Source organism: Phaenicophaeus curvirostris, chromosome 2 (assembly GCF_032191515.1).
Source record: "Phaenicophaeus curvirostris isolate KB17595 chromosome 2, BPBGC_Pcur_1.0, whole genome shotgun sequence".
NCBI classification, from domain to species: domain Eukaryota; kingdom Metazoa; phylum Chordata; class Aves; order Cuculiformes; family Cuculidae; genus Phaenicophaeus; species Phaenicophaeus curvirostris.
Window position 1 is genome coordinate 92,404,697 of NC_091393.1, and position 23,872 is coordinate 92,428,568.

The 23,872-nt window shown below is 40.7% G+C and overlaps 1 protein-coding gene across 5 annotated transcripts in view; it reads left to right on the forward strand.

The window, feature by feature from the left end:
- EML4 (EMAP like 4) overlaps window positions 1–23,872 on the forward strand; it is a 162,637-nt gene that overhangs the window by 57,639 nt on the left and 81,126 nt on the right. Inside the window, exon 1 of one of the 5 annotated variants that reach the window (XM_069852901.1) lies at window positions 10,120–10,157. The exons of the other annotated variants lie outside the window; for them this stretch is intronic. Coding sequence (XP_069709002.1) covers window positions 10,136–10,157 — 22 coding nt within the window. The 5' untranslated portion in view covers window positions 10,120–10,135. Of the gene's footprint in view, window positions 1–10,119; window positions 10,158–23,872 lie in introns of those variants that run through there. 5 annotated transcript variants of the gene reach the window in all.

The window sequence follows — 23,872 nt, forward strand, 5'->3', positions numbered from 1 at the left end:
GACGCTTTTCAACAAACAGGTGTATAATGACAGGGAAAAATAAAAGCAATTATTTTAAGGATTACTTTTGAGACACAAATATGTGGTAGAATATTGAGCAATTTGACAGAAGATGGAAAACCTGTATTTTTGATCAGCCTTTAAGATTGCATCAAATGTGTTACCTTGCTAATTGAATGCATCCTCAAATGATGCCTAAAGGAGCACACAATGTTTACTGAGAACTTAAGAAGGAGGGACTGAGATTTTCTTTCCTGTGATTTTACCTGTCTTCTCATTGCTACCTAATACCATTCCTTTAATTCTGGTGTCCTGCAATATAATTTGATAGTGCATGCCTTCCTGTAGAAGGATTTTCACTTATGCTGAAAATGGAAAAAGCATTTTCATACTGTAAATACAACCAATGGAGAAATATAGTAAAACGTCCAGCATTACAGGTTTGTTACTTTCAGGTAGATGTTGCTGCAGGGTCTGTTGTGTTAGTAAGTCTCTAGCACTTGGTTGAAGGAAATAGCTGAGTCTTCCTGTTTATAGGGATAGCAGGCAAAGCATTTCTGCTAAGTAAAACTTATGCTGGAAATGTAATTTTGTCAGTTGCTCACTGTCCTGTAAGCCTCTGTGCTCATTACAGACTTATTGATAAATAAATCAGTTATGGTTTGTCTTCTAAAAATCCATTTGATGAAAACCGTTTTTAAAATAAAACAATGGAATTCTTTGTCTTAGGGATAAAAAAAGGAAGAATGTGGGGGGGGGATTTAGGATAAGTATACTGAACTGAGTATTTAAATGGTCAGTTGTAGCCTATGGTGTATACATGATTTAAAAACAACTTATTTTTGTTAAGTAATTTCAAGGACTTTGCTACGGTTTGAATATCTCTTATTGCTGAAGACTGTCTTGAGATCGAGTCTCGCATACTTTAAAAATTTGGAATAGGAAAATAAAACATAGACTGAATATGATAATGCTTTATTACGTCCATAATTTAAAAGCTGTATAGCCACATGTAGTTCAGTTCTGTGATCCTCCATTTGGCTTTGTGGAGTGCTTTAAACATCATATAGGCTGGTACAAGAAAAAGTGTTTACAGTCCATTTCATAAGGAATACATAATTCAAACTGAAGTTTTATGTTTGGGTTGTCTGTAGGTTAGAACTTTGTGGTAAAAAATACACACACACACACACACACACACACACACACAAATTTACATTAAGAAAACTGTGTGTAAAGGTATTTGCCAAATTTCTACCTAAAACCCAAAACTCTGTGGTGGGAGTGTGCTCCTATCAGTCTTGATTGTGTAAACTTACACATAAGTAGCTAGTTACATGATGCCTGCTGACTTCATGGATTGGGGATACCCTCTTGTATTAAGAAAAATACTGTTGCTGCCGTAGTCTGTATTTCAAAAAAAGGTGGGGAGGAGGAATAGTTTTCATATCTTCAGTTTACTTCCTATACATATATACGTATATGTGCATTATTCCTTATCCTAAGCCTTCGAGAGCTTAGAGCATTCAGTGTTATTGTCTCTTCTGCTTGTGAAGCAGAATTGTCATCCCATCACTGCTGGGATTTTATTCACTTAGTTCATGGACTTTCATCCATTTTAGGGAACAGATGGGTCAAGTCTTCATTTGAAGCCAATTAAATTCCTGTTAAAGTTGTGATTTCAGTGTGTTTTAGGTTGTTCCCTTGTGATGACTAAGTATATCTGGAGTACAGAAGCTCCTTGTGGTGAAGTAAGGACATAGTGAGCTTGATCATATCCTGCCGTAACCATCTTCACCTCCTAGGGCTGGTGGTTTTGCAGTGTAGGGAAATGCCTCTTGCGTAATTCGATATTGTCGAATTCCTGCTACTTCTGACCTTTACTAGGTCTCTGAAGCTTTGGTAAGATGGATTCTTAGAAAATACAACTGCATTTCTTAAAGCCACCAAGGACCTTCTCTATTTTTCTTATGTGGCTTTTTCCCCCCATAGCATGATGTGTCCTTGCCTACACCACACCTGTTTAATCTGTCAGTTCAGTTAGACCTCCACTGCTGCACAGCATAGCTTCCCTTCTCCCCACTCCCCCACCCCCAATTAGCCTTTTTGTTCTTTGTTTTGACCTTTAGCTGTCATAACAGGATTGGTGATCCACAGGAAGAAATTATTTTTCCTGACCTATAGAATGGGTTTTCTGGCAAAATCAACATTTCTGTAGTAAAAAGTTGACCTCAGTCTTGACCTCTGAAAGAGCTACCAGTTAAAATGGTGGGTTGCTTGTTGCCTCCTACTGTCCTTTGTTTTTTCTCCAGAGAGGCTGGCAATGGTATCGTTTGTGTCAGTTTTTTGTAACACTGCTATTCCTACAGGAAGAATAAATTGGAAATCAATATGTAATTTTGTGTCAATAATGTTATTCAGACTTTCAAGTAAGCATGACTTCTAGTCCAGAAGATTTAATTTGTTGACTTAGTTGAAAGGTCTTGACCTCTGTGTGTGAACCAAGCTGGTTCCTTCTAACAACAATTTGTTTATTGAAAAATACGTGGAAATAGTGTGGCTTGTTCTTCGTATTTTGTATTCACCAAGTTTTAAAGTAAGGTTGAAATATAATACTGAACACTACTGAAAAACAAGAGAAGTAAACTGGAGTTTCCATAATTTTTTTTTTTTTAAATGCATGTATCACTTATGCCCTGTGCTGCTGGAAGAACATAAGACCTGCCTGAGGATTTCACTACAGTTCAATCCTACATTTGTAAACAAAGTATGATGTTTATTATTTTGACCCATTTTACTGAGACTACAGAATCTGCTGTCAACTAAATTTAAAGGAATGACGCAGATATAAAACTGTCTCTACAGATTCCCTTTAAGCCATTTTGTATTGGTAGTCTGTGTCATCAGAAGGGTAATTAATTTATGGACTGTACAGCTGTTATATATAATATGTCAAAACTGTGTGGCTGTAAATGATCTTTTGATAAGGTCAAACTCTGAAGTGTTGTAATAGTTGAAGGTCTGACACCTACATCACATTTGCATGTACTAGATAATATTTAAATTGGAGTTATTGTGTTTATACTACATGGTCACAAGTACAGATGATCACCCCACCCCTCAAGGGGAAGATTTGGATTCTGCTGGCGCATGCAGAGTTCTGGAAGCCAAAAGGTGTTCCTAGCCATCTAGATGAAGCCAGATTAGCGTGTGTGTTTTTTCTTCCTCATTTACGTGCCATACCAAGACTTGTGATTATATCTGAGCCACCCTCTGAGATGCATTTACCATGTCTTATCTGCTGCCCACAGAGTAGCTTCCTGTTCACATGAAGAATTATGTCATCCCAGTACACTCCTGAGCTGGCTATCCGCTGTATGAGCCTTCAGTGCATCCACAAGTCTCATGCTGTACATCCCCAATAAGAATTAGCTTTGTGTGAAGGATTGCCCTTTTTGTTGGTGGCATTTTCATAAAGGATCTTCTACTTCCTTAGCATCTCAAAGTGGATACTCTCAAAGAGAAACTGTCTGGCCTCTGTCATAAACGATAGACTCTCAAATTCTGTTTTATTACACTTAGTTTAGTTTATATTTTTACAACTTTTAAAAAGAGTAAAAATAATTAACATTGAAGTACTATGACAGTGGAAACAGGGAAAATTTGTAGATGCTTTAATATGCAAGAATGGCATTTAATCTTTTATTGAAAGAATAAACAACTCTTAAGCAGTGTAGTATTTCTAGGAGTAGATACTTATTGGAAGTGCTTTGTTAAAAAATGCTTTTGCAGTTGGTCTCTCCCCCACTGTTTCCTCACTTCTGCATGGCAGAAGCAACATTTTTCTTTCTGTTGACATGAGCTAAATGATTAGGCAGCAGTCACTTAACTATAGCTAGTCCATAACCATGGCTTTGGTATGACTAAGACTAAGAGTTACTTGTTTATTAAGAAACAAAATTTTGCTGGTCACTTTTGGAAAATGGAAATGCTTCACATTTAACAACCTTATGATTTAGCTGTAGCTTCAAGAATAGGAGTTATGCAAAACTTGTGTGTTTGAAGCTGCATCTATTCTTGACCAAGGATGAAACAGTAATGATCTCCACAAAAGTATGGACTGGACTGCAGCTAAGAGGGATGCTGCTGTTCAGGCTTTTCCTTTTCTCAGGGGCAGGGTTGCACATTTTCATGGGCCACCATATTGGATACATGGTCTGGACTGTGATCTGAAACATATGCCCGAAGTAAAATTCACAGGAGAGACCCTTCTGTGCCTGTTTTTTAGATTTAATACATTTTCATCTTGTTTGCTGGCTATTTCCGTACTGCACTTGATGAGTAGGGAGGAAAGCAGCTGCAAGCAGTCTGCTGTGCAAGTGCTCTGAGCAGGCAGCGGAAAGCATGCTACAGCTGTGGTTTGAAGGTATGCTCGGTGAAATACCAGCTTTAAACATTGCCACCCTTCCTACTCTCCACATCAGCCTGCTGCCACTTCAGTCATGCTGGAGCACCTACCTCTGCAAACTAGAGTAAGCAGCTGGTGCAGCAGAAAATCCACCTGACACAAATGAACATTCAGGTGGTTATTGTTAAAATACACATGTACATTTGTGCATTGTTTGTGGGATTTCTTTTTTGAGTTAGGTAATGTGGTTTTGGGGGAAAAAAAGTTATTCCTCACTACATCCCTTTTCTGGGATGGTTGGCTACATGGACATGGGTATCGTTTAGTTCTGGAGGACAGCTTCAGGACAGTTTTTAAGATCTGATGTTCATGTGTTCTGCATGCTAGCTCTGTTTGAGAAAAATGCCTGTAGGATGAAGGAGCTCAGTTTAGAATCTGGGAGGAGTGATAAGGGAATGGCCTCTGACACTGCTGTCTGCTCTCTGCCACATTCTGTCCTGGCACCTCTCGCTTGGGGACTTCACTCTCTTCTTTGTAAATTTGTGCTTCACTAAGTTTTCTGGCAATGAAACGTGGTTTACAAGTGTAGCTGTTTCACAATCACCTTAAGTCATCTGCAGGCAGAGCTGCTGTCGATGGGCATGGTTCCCACTACTCCTTCCAGTGGGTGCTGCCACCTTCCTTACTGCCAGAAAATGGTTTGTTGTGCCATATGTCATATGGCTGGCCTGCTGAGTTTCCTTGTTTTGGTGTTGATAGGTTAGCTTTCAGCCTGTTCAGTCTCCCAATGTGCTTCCCTGTGCAGCTCCACAGGCAGTTGTGCCAGTGGCAGGAGCAGGATGAGGATGGGAATGATGCAGAAGGGCAAGGATGCTTATTTTAGCAGTAGTGCTGCTGTATGCTAACTGTAAGCGACCTTAATCATATCCAAAGGTCCTGCCTTCCATCACTCTTGGTATTAGAGCTTCAGAGAATGGGACTTTAATAGGCTTTATTACAGTGCCAGCACCTGGAATGAAGAGGAGGAGTGAGTAGCATGCTGCATCCCCCAGTCGGGCATGAATGAGAGTGCTGGACCATGCAAGGCTGTCCTTTTCCTTCCTAGCTTACTAGCATCTGTACACCTTGAAAGTCTTGCTGGAAAGAGACCTGATGCAACAAGCATCCTTAACTCAAAGTGTCTGTTTTAAAACTGTGCTCAATTATTTTTGTCTCATCTGCTGAGATGGTTTTAATCTGTTATGCTAGTTAGGTGGCGGCAGGTAAAGCATGGTTTTAAAAACAGTCTGTTGATTTCAGAAAGGATTTTTTTTCTCCCATTAGGAAAAAGGAATAAAAGGGTTCAAATATTTAGGAATTGGATAGTTATTGAAGTAATCATTGCTATTCTGCTTTCCATGGGGTAAAGGTAATACTGGAACAGAGCTGCATGCAGCTGCTGAAAGGTGGTACTGTTTGGCCATAAGGTTAATTGCCAACTGAAACATTGCTTTCTTCCTTCTGCAAAGCAAGTGCAGCAAAGTAATTGAAGGATTGTTTGCCAGTGGAAACGCAATTAGTTGTATGGATATAAAGAAACAGAATTAACTAGTGCTGCCCTCTTGCAGCTCAGCAACAAGAGAGTCATTAAACCAGTCTCAGTGCAGTTATCAATTTATATTGTTTAATTACAATTAGAGCTACAGGTTTCCTGAAGGAAAGGTAGGTAGGGAGAGTTTCCAGCAATACTTTGAAGGGAAGATAAGGTGATTGCCTCATGCAGCAGCTCTTGGCTCTCGTCTCCTAATTTTGAAAGAGATGGAGACCCTTGTTCTGCAAAAGTAGGTTTGACTTTTTCCAAATTCCATGTAACTGCAGGTATTGGTAGCAGGATCACTTGCCAAGGGAACTGAATAAATAATCTTCCTCTTAAATTGGTAAAGGTGTCCTGGGGAGAGGGTCTGTTCTGCATTCTGTGCGGCTGGAGGGGCCATGGCTTTGGCAGGAGTGCTGATGGTTTCCTTGGCTGGGGCTGGTTCACTGGAAGGCAATGGTTGGGGTGTGAGGCAGGAGACCTGCTTCTGACTCCTCTTCATGTGAAAGTGATGGCGCCAAAGAGTTCCCATGGCTGTTTTCAAAAGCTAGAAGAACCATTTGTTCCTGCCTCTGAAAAAAAAGGTGGTTTGGAGTTGTTTTTGGGGTATGAAAACTTGAGGTGTGTCCAAAACGGCTCCTTCCATAGATTCTTAAACTGACTGATGCTGCTGTAATCTTTGAGACATCCTCTGTTCTTTCCAGAACATTACCAGATGTGTAATCTTCATAAATATCTGTATGTTGGGGACAAACAAACAAAAACTGAGCCTGTGTTTATGCAGTGTGCTGGGCTCTGTTCCTGCTCTTTAACTGGCTTTATTATGTTAGATTGGAGAGGGTTGGTTTTTACGTAGTGTAACATTGTACTTTGCACTACTAATATTCTGAGACGATTTTATCTAGGCAAAGGTTACTTGCCTACGTCTATATGTTTTGTTTTGGTCTGTGCTATGTTTTAAGTACTTGTTTGATCATTTGTGCTTACTGCTTAAGAGGCTTACCTCCTCTTCCCCCACTGTTTGTGTTACAGAGGGGCGGAGGAGGCCCAAATGGTGTTTAAGCCTGAAAAGGTTAGAGGTAGACAGCTGCTAAGACAGGGAGATTGCTTAGAAGAACAGGCGTGGGCCAGAGCTAGGAGAGTTAAAAAATCCTAATGAGTAGTTATTGCTTTCATGAGAGATTTAAAAGCAAATCAAGGAATTTTGATCATGTTCTCAGCCCAGCAGGGCTGAGAGGTGTGGAGACTGCTTCTGCCGTTTTCAGGGTGAGCTGTATACACTAGTCCATCTGAAATCTAATTCCAAATGTTAGCATTCAGAGAATAATTCTGAAGCTGCTCTGGTGTTTGCTTTGGTTTCTTTGGTCTCACCCTGCATGCTCTTGATTAGCTAGGCATTAGGCTGTGTTTAAAACACAGCCCTACTACAACTTTTTTTTCTGTGCTGGGGAAATCCATCCTTTTAGAGCTAAAAGTCAGTCTCATAGATACCTGGAAATATCAGTCTTTCATATCCCTTTAGTACAGTAGGAGTTCCTAACTTCTTTTTATACAAAGTATTTTACTTGCTCTGAAAAAAATTTGAGTTTGAACTATATTGGATGCTTCCTTGCAGTTGTATGTAATCTGTCTTCATTCAAAGCACTAATGGCCACCTAAAAAGGCAAATGAAGCCTCCTTTTGCTCTCTGTGCTTGTCTTTACCTGCACATTGAACTTAAAGAGATATCAAAATGTATACCTGTGCATATGAAAGAGTTCTGTATGTCCAACCCATCTAAGATGATACTCAGTATTTCATCTTGCAGTGAAGGTTGTTTAATATGATGATGTGATGTAACACTGTTCGGGACAAGTCGGAAGCTTGAGTTCTTAGTTCCTGGTCCTGTGGCTGTGTGTTGAAGCCCTTGGCTTTGGTTAAGTCCCATTCTTTAGCTGTGTGCCCTTGCCTTGTACTCTTTAGTGTCCTCTACCATTCAGTTTCTTGGTCCCTTCCTTTTATTAACAACAGTAGTTGGCTGGCTGGCTTCATACCACAGAGATATGTTAGGCTGACTGCCTCACTGCCTCTCTCTCTTTTTTTTTTTTTTTTTTAAAAAAAATCATTGCAAAGGTTGATTCCTCCAGTGTGGCAGGAGATGCTGGAAAATAAAGATACTGCTGAAATTATGCAGATTGATAATTCTGGGGAAAACATACAAACTCCATTGTGTGCTGTCTTAAGTACATATGTTACTATGAACCTTCTTATCAACAGTTTGTGAGGGTGGAAAAAAGTGCCCCTCCTTATTTTTGAATGGAGTCATGGATTTCAACCCTGTTTTGTTTTGGGGTTTTTTTTTGTTGGGTGGTTTGGTTTTTTTTATACCATCCCACAGTTGTCTGGAAATCAAAGCTTTAATCCAGAGTTATTTGATATGCTTGCAAAGCTTGAAAATAATAAACTATTTGAAGTATGTTTGAGGCGGCAAAATATATGCAGTACATACTCACAAATAGTTTTGTTTTGACATTTATCTTGCTGTAGTCGTTCTGCCAATTGGCTTCAGGCACGGCTACCAAAAGAACGAACACATGTTGCATTCATTAGTTCTCATCTGGCTGTGCTTCATCTTGCAAGACGGGCGAAATCATGATCATGCTAAATAGATTGTAATGCGTCTGTAATACCAGTTCCCTTCTGCTGAATAGAGTGTTTGGTTTGCAAAGCTGCTGATTTTAACCCTCGATGTTTTGCTTCATTTTATTATAATGGATACAAGTACATTGTCGGGGAAGTCAGTGCTTTTTCATCTCGAAAGATGTCATATGAAAAATATTCAGATATAATGCTAAACAAACAACCACTCCCTCCCTCTCTGCGCCCCCTCCCCGCTGCCGTGAACTTGCCATGTCGCCTTGTGCTTTGCCATTATATCTGTGGTGTTTCTGACACGTGGACGAACAGGCTTTGGAACAAGAATCATAGAACAGTTTGGGTTGGAAGGGACCTTAAAGATCATCCAGTTCCAAACCCCCTGCCGTGGGCAGGGACACCTCCCACTAGGTCAGGCTGCTCAAGGCTCCATCCAACTTGTCCTTGAACACCTCCAGGGATGGGGCATTGACAGCTTCTCTGGGCAACCTGTTCCTTTGCCTCACCACCCTCGTTATGGAGAATTTCTTCATAATGTCTAATCTAAATCATCCCCTTTCCTATTTAAAGACATTGCCTCTCATCCTGTCACTACATGCTCTTGTAAAAAGTCCCTCCTTTGCTTTCTTGTAGCCCCTTCCCGTACTGGAAGGTCGCTATAAGATCTCCTTGGAGCCTTCTCTTCTTCAGGCTGAACAACCTCAACTCTCAGCCTGTCCTCATATGTGAGATGCTCCAGCCCTATGTTCATCTTTGTAGCCCTCCTCTGGACCCATTCCAACAGCTCCATTTCCTTCTTATGTTGAGGATTCCAGAACTGGACACAATACTCCAGATGAGGTCTCACAAGAGTGGAATAGAGGGGCAGAATCACCTCCCTTGACCTGCTGGCCACGCTTCTTTCGATGCAGCCCAGGACACGTTTGGCCTTCTGGGCTGTGAGAGTGCATTGCCTGCCGGCTCTTGTTGAGCTTCTCATCAACCAGCACCCCCAAGTCCTTCTCTGCAGGGCAGCTCTCAATCACATCATCCCCCGTTCTGTACTGAAACCGTGGATTGCCCTGACTCGGGTGTAGGACCTCGCGCTCATGAGGTTCACGCAGCCCCACTTCTCCAGCCTGTCCAGGTCCCTCTGGACAACATCCCGTCCTTCCAGTGTGGCAACTGCACCACTCAGCCCGGTGTCACCTGCCAGCCTGCTGAGGGTGCGCTGGGATTTCAGGTGGCAAAGCGCGTAGGCAGCGGCCGGCTTCCCCCCGGGCAGCGGGTCTGCGACCTGCAGAGCGTTTGAAGCCGAGGGCGGCTCAGCCGGCGGGGCAGCGGCGGCCCCGGCTTGGCCACTCCCTGCGGCAGCCGCCGGGCTGCGCTCCCTGCCCGCCCCCTCCAGCCTCTCGCCGCGCTCCGGCAGCAGCTCGGGAAGGGTCTCCGCTCCGCCCGGGGTCGGTGGGGAGGGAGGGAGGGAGGGAGGAGGGATGGAGGGCAGCCTGCCCTGCTTGGGGGGCGCCGGCTGCGACCCCGGGATGCTCGGCGGGTTCTGCACGGGTAGGTACCGCCTCGGGCTCTTCGCCTGCCTGGGTTGGGCGGGGGAAAAGAAGGGAAATCTGTAAAGTAAACAGCGGGGTGAAGGTTTGATCCGCGTGGTTCAGCGCGCCGGCTCCGAGACGGAGGTGTCTGGCTGCCGCGCAGCATCCCGACCTTGGAACAGTTAAAACGATGAGTTTTGATGCCGGTGGGTAGGGGAGGGAAAGGACGAGAGGGTGCTGGAGAAGGGACCCCTCGCTGGGCAGAAGGCTCCCCGGCGGCGAGGAGCGTTTCCCTCGCTTATGTGTGCCCAGGCTCCTTTTTAAGCGCTCCTTTTTCACTCGCTTTTACGCTTCGCAGGGTGAGATGGAGCAGCGGCTCCAGGCAGGAGGCAGCACAGGCTCGCTCGGCGCGGGCTGCTGCGCTTGGGCTTGTGCGAAACGTGGACCGAGGGGTTCTGCCCGCTCTGTTTTTCACTAGTGTCGTAGTAAAAATGAAATACTTCAACGCGTTATTTCCCTTTCTTCCAACATCTGCCATCAAGCCAGCCTCTCCTGGGCGTAAGCCGGGTCGTTAATCGCAGCATTCTAGCTGTACCCGCCGAAAGAATGCGAGTTAAGTCTTTAAAACAAATAACCTTCACCAGCACCAACAAATCAGCTCAGAGATAAAATATATTGCTCTTGTATATGGCGGGAGAGCGTGTTACAGCGAATGAAATGAACGCCACTGAGCGGCTCCTCGTTGTTTGCTGATTCACACCGTGTGTTTTTGATACAAACACAGCGGCTTGTGTAGAAAAACCTTACAGTCTTGGCCTAAAATAGGATCGTCAACAGGATATTTTGTTTTTTAAAAAATAATTAATAAAGTAAGGGTTGGCATCTAGCACTTAGTTTTCTATGTGTATTTAGTGGGAGAAAGGAATGACCTTGTACTTTCTTAAAGTGAGCAGAGCACTGGACTTTATCTGCTTCAGAATTCAAAGCATTCGGGTTAGAATTCAGGATGTTGCAACTCTGAGGAAGGAGGGAAGATGAATTAGAAATTTTAAAATTACAAGTGCTTCGTACAGTCTTTTGCAGGCTCGCAAGGATTTGTTACCGTAGAAAAGCAAGGTTAATATTTAACTGTTAATATTCCAGTGGAAGTTCAAAGGAACAGCAATTATTATGGCTATAACTTGCAACTTTGTTACTAATGAGTTAGAGGTTTACATTAACACATTTCCATTGACTTTAATGGCCCTTAGCAAGAGTTTCTGTGCTCCTCTGTAAAATATAGCAGTCTTAGGCTTGAGCTTGAGGCATATCTTGAGCTTCAGAAGTGAGTGTACCTTTGCGATTTGCCTAGAAATCCAGCAGAACAGAGTGCAAGCAATACATTCTTTTCTCAGTGTCTATGTTCTACTTCAATTTCTTTCTACATTTTAGAAAATAATGCAGTCTGAAGTCTCGATGAGAGACTTGAGCATTTTGCTGAATAAGAGTTAAAGAGAGCATTTGTAATTAAAAGAAAATGTAGCTTTGGATACTTTTAGCACTGTAATATAGTCTGGTGATTTAAGATATGATTCCTGCTGATATCATTAAACCCACTACAGTTTTCTGAGGAATGTGTCTTGGCTGACAAGTAAACTTACAGCAATAAGAAAGTGTATGATGGAGAATCAACAAGTACTTTGTCTGTATGAAGTTTCTAACCTTATCCTCCAGAGCTCCTTGCCTTGAGGGCTTTTACCAACTTTGCAGCGGCAGCAAGTACATAAAAGCCTGAGATTAAACTGCAGAAAGACTTCATTTTTTTAATTTTTTTTTTTTGCTATACGTGCTCATTCTTGCTATATTTGAAGGAGATTAAGGTTTGCATGAACAGTAGGTTATTTTAGGTGAAGTTTTGATTGTGATATGCTTTTCTGTAGGAACTTTGCTACCTCAGTTTTAGTTGTGGTTTTGTTGTGCACAGGTATCATTGTACATTTGTTCAATTACTCATTTCTTAACAAAGCTAAAAATAACTTCCTAATTCAGCAGTAAAGAACTAGCACTCCTTTTTAACATACGGAATATGTTAAAATGTGTGCTGGTGGGCAGTTTAATTAGATTTTTGAAAAAGCTTGTTTAATGTCAGTAGGAGTCACTTATACTTTCTACTTGTATTTAATTAACATTTTGTAACTAAAGCTAAGGCAAGGGCTTATGTTGTAACATGTCCCTTCAGGAAAATCTTAGCTATCAAACAAGACCTAGGCTAGAATTTATTTAGGTTAGGAGATACGGATCAGGATAAAAATTTTTAGTTTAGCCAAGGAAAATATTTGCCTTCAAAACTTTAGTTTGGCCTAATTCTTTAGTAAATATTTGCCTCCAATGGCACTTGACATTGTAAACAATATTTATAAATGGGACATCACCCTGGACATCCCCAAATTTGTGAAGTTTATTGCTTTCAGGCTCTTAACGTTAAAGATAAACATATCCAAATCCATTTAAGGCTGACTTAGGTGTTGTTCCACAGTGGGGAATTGCCAGTTGCTGGAGGTATTGATGGAGAAGGTGGCAGTGTTGTGGTGACTCTACAGGTTTTCCACAGGAGTGGGACTGAGTCCTCCTTGGGCTGAGTGCCCCTCACTTCAGGGGTGTCACTGTGCCTTGGAGGGCACCTCAGCCGGCAAAGGATTTGCCCTCCACCTTGTCTTGTTGGCAGGGGGTGGCGATGGCTGATGCACCATGCTGCTCCTTCTGCCTTGCTTCCCTGCCTGCCAGGCACTTGTGGAGAAGTAGTACTTACTTTGAATTAGTATCTAACAGATGGGAATTGACTTTAAGTATTCAGTTGTTACAAGGGCTTTTTTTATTTCTAGTGCTTGTTATGTAGGCAAAAATAGACAAATTTGACATAGAAGTCCTACTTTCAGCTTGATGTTTTCCATAAAATGGCTAGTTACTGGATGGGGACCTGTTAAATAAATGACATATCAGCCTATTTCAGGGGATTACATCTCCCTAAATAGTGTTTTTGTTGTAGGCTTGAACCGCCACAACTACATTTGTGCTGATGCAGTGAAGCCTTTTTAAATGAGACTACTTTTACTGTAATTGCATTGAAAACTTTTGAGCCAGCTTTACTCTCTAAATGCTGTCACTAATAATAATGATAAATTTAAAAATCCATATCACTATCTTGATACTTACAATAAAAACCCCAAACCGAAAACCAGCCTGAAAAAGTCTGTATCCTCTTAGTCAATATGCATAAAATGTTACAATATTCAGTGTCTGATTAAAAATTTAACTTGCTGTAGGTTTCAGTGTATTTGGCATAAGAATTTTCTGTGAGAGTCAATGCTGTCATAGCTAGTTTTAAAACTACGTTGTATTGTTTGCTCTAAGTAATTGTTAGTTAATCAATCCAAAAAGGTCAGTAGTCAGCAAGAAATGAATGCAAAGGGTTGTATTTTTGTAGGCATAGCCGTTCATGCTCATAATTGAAGGGCTTAAATGCCTGGGAATTGAGCTTTCCAAATATAGGTTCTGATGGGATATTACTCTCCTTGTATATGTTTCTTTGCTTATTATACTGTACTTTATAGAAGGAAATGATGACAACCACCACTCTACTGATGTAATTTTCCAAATCAGTTTGACATTTTCAGTGAGCTTCTTTGTCTTATGTCTAGATGTGAAATCCCGTCTCATTACAGTTTGTGAAAATACCATTACTGCTTCTTCCATAGCTGTAAGTCTACTAGAGTTTGCAAAATAATGTATGTCTGATTTGAAGTTCTACTTCCTTATCAAGTTAGTATAGTTTTGATTACCACCTTCAACTAATTGGGCAGAGTTAAATGGAGCTTTTACTGAGTGGCTATATTGAGTAATTATAAGCACAGTTGGACTAAGCACTATTTACTTGCTTTGTGAGTTACCTGAGCCAATGCTTAATGAAATGAGCTGTAAGCTAGATGGGCTAGCTGTTCCCAGGCTTCAATACTTAAAATTTGTTGTCAAAGTGCCATTTCCTCATCAGATACTACCTCCTTTCCAGGCAAGTGAGAAAAGGGACATGCCTGGTCTGACCTGGCTGTGTGCAGGACTAACCGGTGCAGTGGCATTGCACAGAGCCATGGAGATCCCTCTGTCAGGTCAAACATGGGCTTGGCTGTGTATCGCCAACTGTGGATGTGCTGTAATTGTCTGCATATACATAGCTCATAAAAAATCCTCCAGGGAAAGTTCAGGCTGGACATTAGGAAAAAATTTTTCACAGGAAGGTTCATTGGACACTGGAACAGGCTGCCCAGGGAGGTGGTTGAGTCACCTTCCCTGGAGGTGTTTAAAGGACGGGTGGATGAGGTGCTGAGGGGCATGGTTTAGTGACTGATAGAAATGGTTGGACTCGATGATCCTGTGGGTCTTTTCCAACCTAGTGATTCTATGATTCTATGATTTTGGGTGTATGTCTTGACTGAGAAACTGAAAAAAGTATATCTGGTACGTACTTTGGTAAATGTCTGCATTATTACACTGTAGCATGTGACTAAACAGCTGCAGTATTGCACTGTAACAGCAGTGCTATATGGGTATGACATAAAATTACAAGCATCATCAAGGTCGGTAGAGGTTTTCATCTTATACTGTTTTGAAGGTTGATTATTACCCTGACTAAATGGGTAAGTCTCATTTCTCTACCTTGATAGTTAACTTTCAAAATGAGGTTACATTTTTGGGTAATCTTTCTTCTGCTTTGTTTGGGTATCTCTCTCACTTCTAACAGTTTTAGCATATGTATTAGTCATTAGAAGGGGGTTATGAAGATAATGATGACTTGTGCAGAGCAACGGTTATGTTTTCTTGGCAGTAACAGGAAAAGAAAGGCAAGGTGAAATAACTGAAAGCCATGCTCAATGTTGCTGAACTATCAAAACTGGTGAAATATCAAAGGTGCAGTTGTTGCAGCAAACTTGTCATTAAAGGTCAGATAAAAGGATTCAGACTGCACACACTTTCTCAGCACTGAGTCTTTTCTCTCAAATTTTAAGTAATGCCCAGATTAAGAAACCTAAGGAAGTATCTTTATGAATACTACATCCCACCCGTACTTCACACAGATAAGTAGATTAATCAGAAAAGCAGCACCATTAGACACCTCCGTTTTGCAGCATGCAAAACTAAAGCACTTCTTCAACCTGCTCTCTCTGCAGTGAGCCAAAGCAGCTCAGAGCAGAACTTGCCATGAAGCACAGAGGAACTGCTGGACATGCAAAACCTGACTGAGAAGCAGGGAAGGAGAAGGAATGATCAAATATGTCACTCCTTGGTCACAGTGGTTTATTGTACAATGAGAAGGTGCACTTAAATTCCATGTAGTTTTAATGAAATATATGTACCTTGCTTTCTGCCTTTGTTTTTCTCTCCCAGCACCGTCTTTTTGTTTTTCACTTGCTCTAAAAATGCATTAATTTATTGAAGTTTGCCCATGTTTGCCCATGATGCTCTTCAGAAGCATTTAAAGCCACAAGAACACCCACAGTAAGATTAGTGATACCTATGAAATACATCAAAAGGATCATTCCTTTCCATGAGAAACTGATCGAGTAGATACTTTGAGTTTTTGCATGCCATTGCCACTGTACCTTTTACCCATTTGCTCAATGGCATAATGTGGCATGGTGTCTTTGTAACATGTTTTTTCGGGGGTTGTTTTTTTTTAAAGGGGCAAAAATTGGAGCTGAAAGTGGCTTTTGATTCCTGAGTGGTTTGCACTGATCGCATGCTGTTTCTGTATCAGGATTACATTATGTGTATGGGGATGAAGTGCCCTGAGGGCTGCTGGGCAGGAGTTTGGCAGGAGCTAGTAGGGCCAAAGCAACGCTCCTGAGCTCTTCTCCCCCCACAAGAGTGGTGATGCTGTTAGGGCGGAGTCCCTTATCCTCTCTGCCTGCTGGTTGGTGCTGAGAGGTCTTCCGCAGCACTCAGAGGCAGAAGCAGCGTTTCAAATGCCGCTCTAGTACAAAGACTTTTTGCTATGCTGGTTGCAGGTTGCAAAGGATGGTCACACCTAGTTAGAGTTTGGGTTTGCACATGAGTTGCAGAGAGCTAAGTGAAGGTGGAAACTTACAGCATGTTGACACAGTAGATTAGTAGATGTGGATTAGTAGGTTAAATAGCTTGGCATTTATTCTCGAGTGAAGGCATGCACTTGAGTGGTTTCTACGTGGAAGCTGTGATGCTGTGAACTCCCTCTTGGGCTCAGTCGCTGCTAGTTTATGTGTCTGTACCCCAGGCTGTAACCCAAAGAACATGTTCATACTAGCTCAGTTTTAAGTTTTTGCTGTTAATGCTAAAGATCAAAATAAAATTTATAAAATAATCAGTAAGGCTAGAAGATGCTGAAAATGTATAAACCATTTTTATTCTTCTTGATGTGGTGGTGGTGGATCCTTTTTATGCATGAGGTATCCTGTTATTTTGGCTGGCAGTATTTTGCAGAAATAGCATGCTCCTGGATGGTTCTTTTATATGTATAAATAGATGAATTAGTACAGCTAATGCTTAGTAAGTGTATGTGAAATTAGTCAGTCTTAAAACATAAGCATTAAAGGAATAAACTAGATAGTTCTATGGTTAAGAATATGGCTGCTTGCAGAATAACTATTATTTTATTTGTCTATAGATTGTTCCCCTTGCAGATATCAAAGCTATGGAAATCTGCAGGATTTTAAAAAGGGAAGAGAACTGAATTGCAGACACTGGGGACCTACAACATATAGCTTTTTCCAGTATATTTTTCACTTCATTGGTTTGAAATTCATTAGTATGAGATGATAAACTTTCTTTCCACAGTTGTGGGCAGGCTTTACCTAGCATCCTAGTCTGTTGTGAAAAGCTGGAAGTGATACCCTGTGTACTGAAGAAAAGAGCTTTGGGGTGGGTCTGCGAAGGAGTGTTGGCTAGTGTGGCAGTAGCAGGGTGAGTGGCAACGTAGAGGCTGTTGGTTTGCGTCACTGCTGGTGTACATTTGCAGCAAAACTTTCCTGCTTATCTTTGAACTTGTGTACTTTAGCGCATAAAGATTCTTCTTTCAGAGAAGGCTTTGATTGGAGTCAGTTCTTGATTAATTAGTGCCTTGATTTTGGGGAAGAAGGAAGAAAACGGGAAAAGATGTAGCTTATTCCTGGTCTGTGACACTGCTGTTACTTAGTCCCTTTCAGATTTAATTATTGTTTCCCTGTCAAGCATTTGTAGTATTTGATCATTCCTAATGCCAGATAAATCCATGATCAGTCTCCCTTGTTATTTGTAGGGGTAATTTCTTTAACTAAAAACTGTTGCTTTGTAGCAAATAGTGGGAAAAGAAACCTCAAGATTTTTTATCCCTTTAGAGGCTTTATCAATGGGAAGAACAGATATGTAATCTATTTCTGATACAAAATGTGATGTATTGAAGCAACTTTAATAGAAACGTGGTCCATTTTGAGTTCAGCAAACATTCCATGTAAGAATTTATGTATTTTTCTACAGGTCCCTTTAAGGAAGAAGGAAAAGGTATCCCTGTGAAAAGATGTATGTTTTCCCCACACAGGCAAATTCCTTGCACATATTCATGATCATTTCATACGATTTTTCAACAGCAATTGTGACACTTAAATTAGGATTTCTACATAAAAAATATATCCAAGGCGAAATTTTAGAAGGTCTTAACCTGCCCATGTTGTCCAATGTGTCCTTTTCAGGGATTAATTTTTCTCTGGGAAGTTGTAGCATCACATAACATTGTTTCTGTGTGTTTGTGTTTGCTTGCAGGTGAATCAATTCTGAAACCTGCTTTGTGGCATAACCTAAATAAAGATGACACCTAATTGCTCCCTTTCCAGCGGTTTTCGGTTCTAGGCATAATAGTGCCAGTATTAGCCATTAAAATTATCATTGAAACCGGCTTCATTTTTATGTATTTACTTCTGTGGAAGCAGCCTAACTATAGTTTTTAACAATATATGTGTAGTCACACATGGAGAAGTTTGTCACGCTGTTCAAGAGTTCTTCTTTGTAAATCAAATAGTTTCATTTCACAGTTACCTAATTTGTTTGTAGTGCATTTGTGGAAACATTGTTCATAGTGCCCTTGCTAAGGAACATTTGATGTTAGATCTTCAGTCTGGATTATTTAAAAAGCATCTTTCTTTGTAAAAACAATAAAAATAAATATTAAATATTTCCACAGCTGTTTAGATACAGCAAGTCGCAGAATGGCAGGATTGATGACTGGGCACTCAGTCTCTTGCGAGGCAGCAGCCACAGCACCAGGAAAGGTGTGAGCAATGCTTTCCACCCACACCTTGTTTATAGGTGTGAACTTCAAAGTTTCACTGGGTCTGTTTAATTGCTAACAAGATAAAGCAAAAGAACTAGTCAGGTTTTTAATTGTGTTTATGCTCAGTTCCCCTTTTTGAGGGTGGCTAGTGACTTGCACCAGTATAGCTATTTCTTCTTGCTGTCTGATCTGAAATGTTTTCTATGATGCAAAATTTACAAATATTCCCTTTATTTCTCAATGCTTGCTCCTCTGTAGTAACTGAAATGGAGATTGTGACTAATGTGCGATGAGTAGTAGCAGATATTACCTTACAGGTTGGCTCTGTAGTAGTCACACAACTTGTGCTTTATCCTTGAAACTAGGCAGATAGCTGAGTGGAGTCAATACTATGATTAGTCTGTACAGAGATGTTTTCATTCTTTTCTATGCAAAAACAACCTCAAAAATGCTGTTGATTTGGTTCTGCCTGGAGTAAGCGGAATAATAAGCGGAGTAATACTCCCTCTGGTAGATTTGTCTCTTAATAGAGCTTATTTTTCACAAGAGAGAGAGTGTGTGTATTATCATCCTTAGCTTTTTGGATAAGAAAATGGAAGAAGGACAATAACTTTTCAAGGTCACTTTTCCTTGCTGGAGAGAAAGTTGGTGTTTTATTGGATGGGCTCTGGTATTGAGAGGTAATAAAGCAGTGGCCATGTAGAGGTGTGAATAAGTGGAAGGAATTCATATACCTGAAATACCAGAAAACTGAGATAAGCCAGTGAGTGACTAAGTCTCTTTACAAACAGATTTTACCTTTATCAGAAATCACAGTGTCCTGTGACTTGGAGAGGTAAGAGCTATCAAATACCCGGCTGTGTATATCAGCTCTTGTCCCTCTCCGCTCCTCTGTTGTAAATATACTTGTGTTGAGTACAAAACCCTGCCAGTTCCCACTCTTCCTGCAGAGCCAAAAGGGCAGGCTTCCCCCATGACGGGGCGAGAGGAGTGTTTTGGAGGAGGATCTCTGACTGCCCAGTGGGATACTGGCACCATGAAACCAAATTACAGTGGGTTGATGGTCTGTGGGGATCTGCCAGCCTCCCTGTGATGGGGACACAGGCTTCTGTCCCATTCTCATGGAAAGGGCATGGCATCCTGCCCCGCTGTCTAGGCACCCAAAGGAGGTTCTCTGTGAATTTGGAGGTGTGCTGATGAACAGAGGTGTCTGTACTTTAAGGCTGAATGTTCAGCCTGAAATGATGCTGCAAAGGACAGACCTGAGCAGCTTTCCCTTACGCATGAAGGGAGGTGAAGATGAGTGAGAACAGCATACACTGGGCTCAGTGTTTGATATCAGTATCAAGAAGTGAATCTCTTCAATGTGACAGCACCCTAATGCAGATATTTTTATATGCATGTCCATAATTTCAATAGGAGGCTGTTCTTGTTGTGTAAACATAATAGTAAATCTATGAGACAATATTGTATTGCCTGTGGAACACAAGCAGCTGCTGACAGCTGCACAACATGTCCAACTCAGATTCATAAGTGGACAGTATGGACAAAAACTTATTTAAGGAGAAGATAGGCCAGGGCACGCTTTCTCCTGACTGGATGGAAATTTGAATAGTGGCATTTATGATAAAATGGCTTGGAGTAGCATAGAATGAGATCAAAGAAACTTAATTTGTATTAGTGATGTTAGAAATTAAGTAAGTAGTTATTTATGAGCCCTGGGGGAAGGAGAAAGGAGCAGCATGGTGAAGCAGATAGTACAACAAATTTCAGAAATGTTCCAACATTTTTATTTATGTAGATAATATCTAACTTGAACACTAGATAACAGAAGCTGGAGATTATTAATTTGTGTTCCAGGATTTGAGAAGAGTAAAATTTTGCAAATAAATTTTGCATGGCACAAAATAAACCGTATGCATAAAAAAAGGTGTGTTGCTTTGCCTGATGTTCTCTCACTTAACGATTTCAATGCTTTTCTGGTTTGCTGCTGAAAATTTACCCTAGAATTGAGGAGACTATAATGAGCTTAAAGAGTAGAAACAACTTTCCTCTGGGACAAAAATGTACCTGTCAAAGCACACCACAAACAAATCTCAGATAAGTTTGCCCAAATAAGCGATAATTATTGACAATGTTGGAAGGTTTCCTTAAGTTTCAGATTACAATTATGTTGGTACTATTGGCTTTGAGTGTTTCACACCAGAGGAGATGCACTGCAGTGATGGGAAATGTTGGACTTTCCCTATGTTGTTGCAATCTAAAGATTGAATGTTTTGCATACTAGATTTTACTTGCATGTTACTGGAAAAAATTTATTGGAAATATAGTGTGGAAGATCAGTGGTAACCTGTATGAATTCAGGCTTAAGTTTTAAAAAAAAACCCCATACCCTAAATATACACATTTCTCTGAGCAGAAGCTGGCATCGTTACTTTGACTGGAGCATTAAGGAAGTAAGTGGTCCTGGGGGGAGGGTGGGGTGCAGGGTGAGGTGGAGAACAAGATTCTGTTGCGTGCTCTTTCTTTTTTAGTTTTTCCTTTTTTTTCACTTCCTGTCTCCCTCTATTTCCTTCCTTCCTCTGCCTTTTTTTCATTGACAAGCCTTCATACAACTTCTTTGCCTGCCTACTGGATACCCGTCCGTGTAATGAGTTTGTGAAGTAATAACGGAAAATCAGTGTTTGAGATGATCCCATGTTTCTCAGTGAGCTCTCTGTGACATTTGCTGGACTTTGTGATGATTTAGATCCTGCTACTTTTGTCCAAGCCTGAATATAGTTATTAGGATCATTAATTGTGTTGAGCAGATCAGTGACAATTAATGCTCCTGTCTTTTGTAAATTTGTGTAGTAATGAAACATGGATAAAGGAAAGAGTTATGAGTGAAAAGTCAAAGACTGAACATAAAAAAATGGAATTGGAGTAGTCCTTCAAGCCTATATTTAAATTTCTGGATCATCTAAGTATTAAGATACAGCCTGTAATTATTCGATCATAGTCTCCCGCAAGTCAGTACTTGGAAGAGGTGATTCTGCCTGAAAACGAGTTGCTCAGTATTTTGAGTTGCCTTCATTTTCTTTGCATGTCTCCTGATATTATTTTTATGGCAAGGCTTTTACTCTTGCTTTTCAAAGAAATGCATGAATTTCAACTCTGAGTTTGCTGCAGCACTTACAGTAGTGCCTCAATAGCCCACGAATGTTAATTAACCTTTATGTAGTGTGGGGTGATGCTTGCATTTAACAGATGAAGACAGAGGTTAAAAAGATTAAGGTCAAAAGCATCTACTAATTATATAATTTTCTGATTAACTGATTGTCCAATTTGAAACTGGGAAGACTTGATTGTCAGACTGCGTAGGTAGGACAGCCCTGTATACTTCAAAAGCCTGACTGCTGCTGGTGGGAGGTATCTGTGAGCGCTCAGCACTTTTCCATGTCTGCATCTGGTTTCGGGTTAGGCAGAACATGCAAGTTTTTCTTCTGTGCAGCCTCGGGAGTGCAAGAGGGATGCTTTACTGCCCTTAGAGTCCTGCTCTGACCACCCTGGAACCCTAGGCAGTGTCTGGCTATGCCATTATCCTGCAAAGCTGGAGACTGTTGTGTCTCTCCATGGAGTGACTGGTGTTCCATCCATTCATGGTATGGGAACATAAGTGGTGGCAGAGCCCTTGATGAACAGGAAGGCCTCAGAGATTCAGTCGCTCTTCAGTACGTGAAATTTGGTTTTTTTGGGAAATTATAACTTGATCAGTTTGTCCATGCGGGAAGATAAGGGAGAGGAACACCAGGTGCTACATAGTTTCATGCTTGGTATTAGCATTTTATCTTGGGAATGTTCCTGCACAACATGAAATACTTTTGACAAAGGAAAGCTAATATGTGTGTGAAAGTGTAATTTTAATGCATGTGAAACCTACAGTAGAGCAGTTCACTGCAGCTCTCTCTTTAGTTGCTATGTGAACTTCCAGGCATGCATGTTAGAAAAGATGCTCTCTGCACCTCTTACTGTGGCATCAGAATCGATTGCATCAAATGTTAAAAAGAGCTTAGGGTGACTGGGATTGCTGGTGAACAACTTGTATGGGGGATTCCAAGCAGGTGACTGATGAATTCTGTCTATGGAGTGTGGAGGTCGCTCATCTGTTTAGCAGAACTACCGTTTTGGAAGATAAAGGCATGTCCTACTAGTTGAAGGCCAAGCATTAGAGAGTTCTGAGCTTCAGAAGAGTATTAGAAGCATCTAAAGTTAAGCAATGCTAGGAGAAGAAAAATACTTAAAAGACACAGGGTTTTTAATGTAGTGGGTGGTGAAAATCCTGTGAATGGTCTTGCTGTTGAGATGTGCCTTAGTGGAGGTGGAGCTGATATGAAATATGCAGTTGGGGAAGGATACATTACAGAGCCAGCATAATTACCTGCCTCTTCGAGTAATTATATGAATACCAATGTCAAATATGAGAAGTGTGTGTAAGTGTTCGCTTTGTTTTGTTTTCTCAGTCTACATATCAAAACTAGTATTGGCAAGTATAAAGTTCGATCTGTTTCTTCTTAAAACTTGTGTGTCCACTAAATTATGAAGTTACTGGAAACCTAGGCAAGCAAAACACTCAATGTTGGTCAAACACAGCATGGGTGGAGTTGTGCCTATGAATCTCTAGCTGATATTATTTTTAATACAGAAGATCTAGAAATACGTGAATGTTTACAGCAGCAGAGGCATGGTATTACTACAAAAATATTTTTTGTCATAACAGCTGTAATTTGTGGTTATTACAAAGTTATTTTTTCAGGAAGTTCTTGTATCATCTTTTAATCTCTCTCCTTCCCTTGCTTTTTCATATCAACAAAAAAAAAGATGTGCAGCTTATGTGCACAAATCTGTTTAACATACGTAAGTAGAACTACTAATTACTAGGGATGAAGTGGTAGGTTATCCTATGTGTCTGACCAACCCTTTAAAATGAGATTGCCTGAAAACACAGGCGGTGTTCTCTATAATGTAATAGTGCAGTAGTAGGTTAGTAGACATGAACTCACTTCAAATAAATCATAAAGCAGTCTGCAAACAGCAAAGGTCAGTAGTGATTATTGCATTGCAGAACACCATGTGCTAGAGTAAAATCTTGTGGGTAATCCACAGACAAAATGCTGCAGTTGTATAATGTATGTATATTGTGCTTAATTGAATAGTCCTAAGGAAACTTTGTTCAGTGTAGTTATATGCCTTTGTTCTTATTTTAAAATTTAATGCAGTGCTTTAGCAATTTATAATTATAGTTTATGGCCCAGTTTTGTTTAGCATGATTTGTTATGTTTTTTTTGTTTTGGTTTGGTTTTTTAATTGAGTTTTGGAGTATATGATTACATAGATTTGTGTAGACGTATTCCAGATGGTCTGGTTTGCATTTAGTCGAGTAA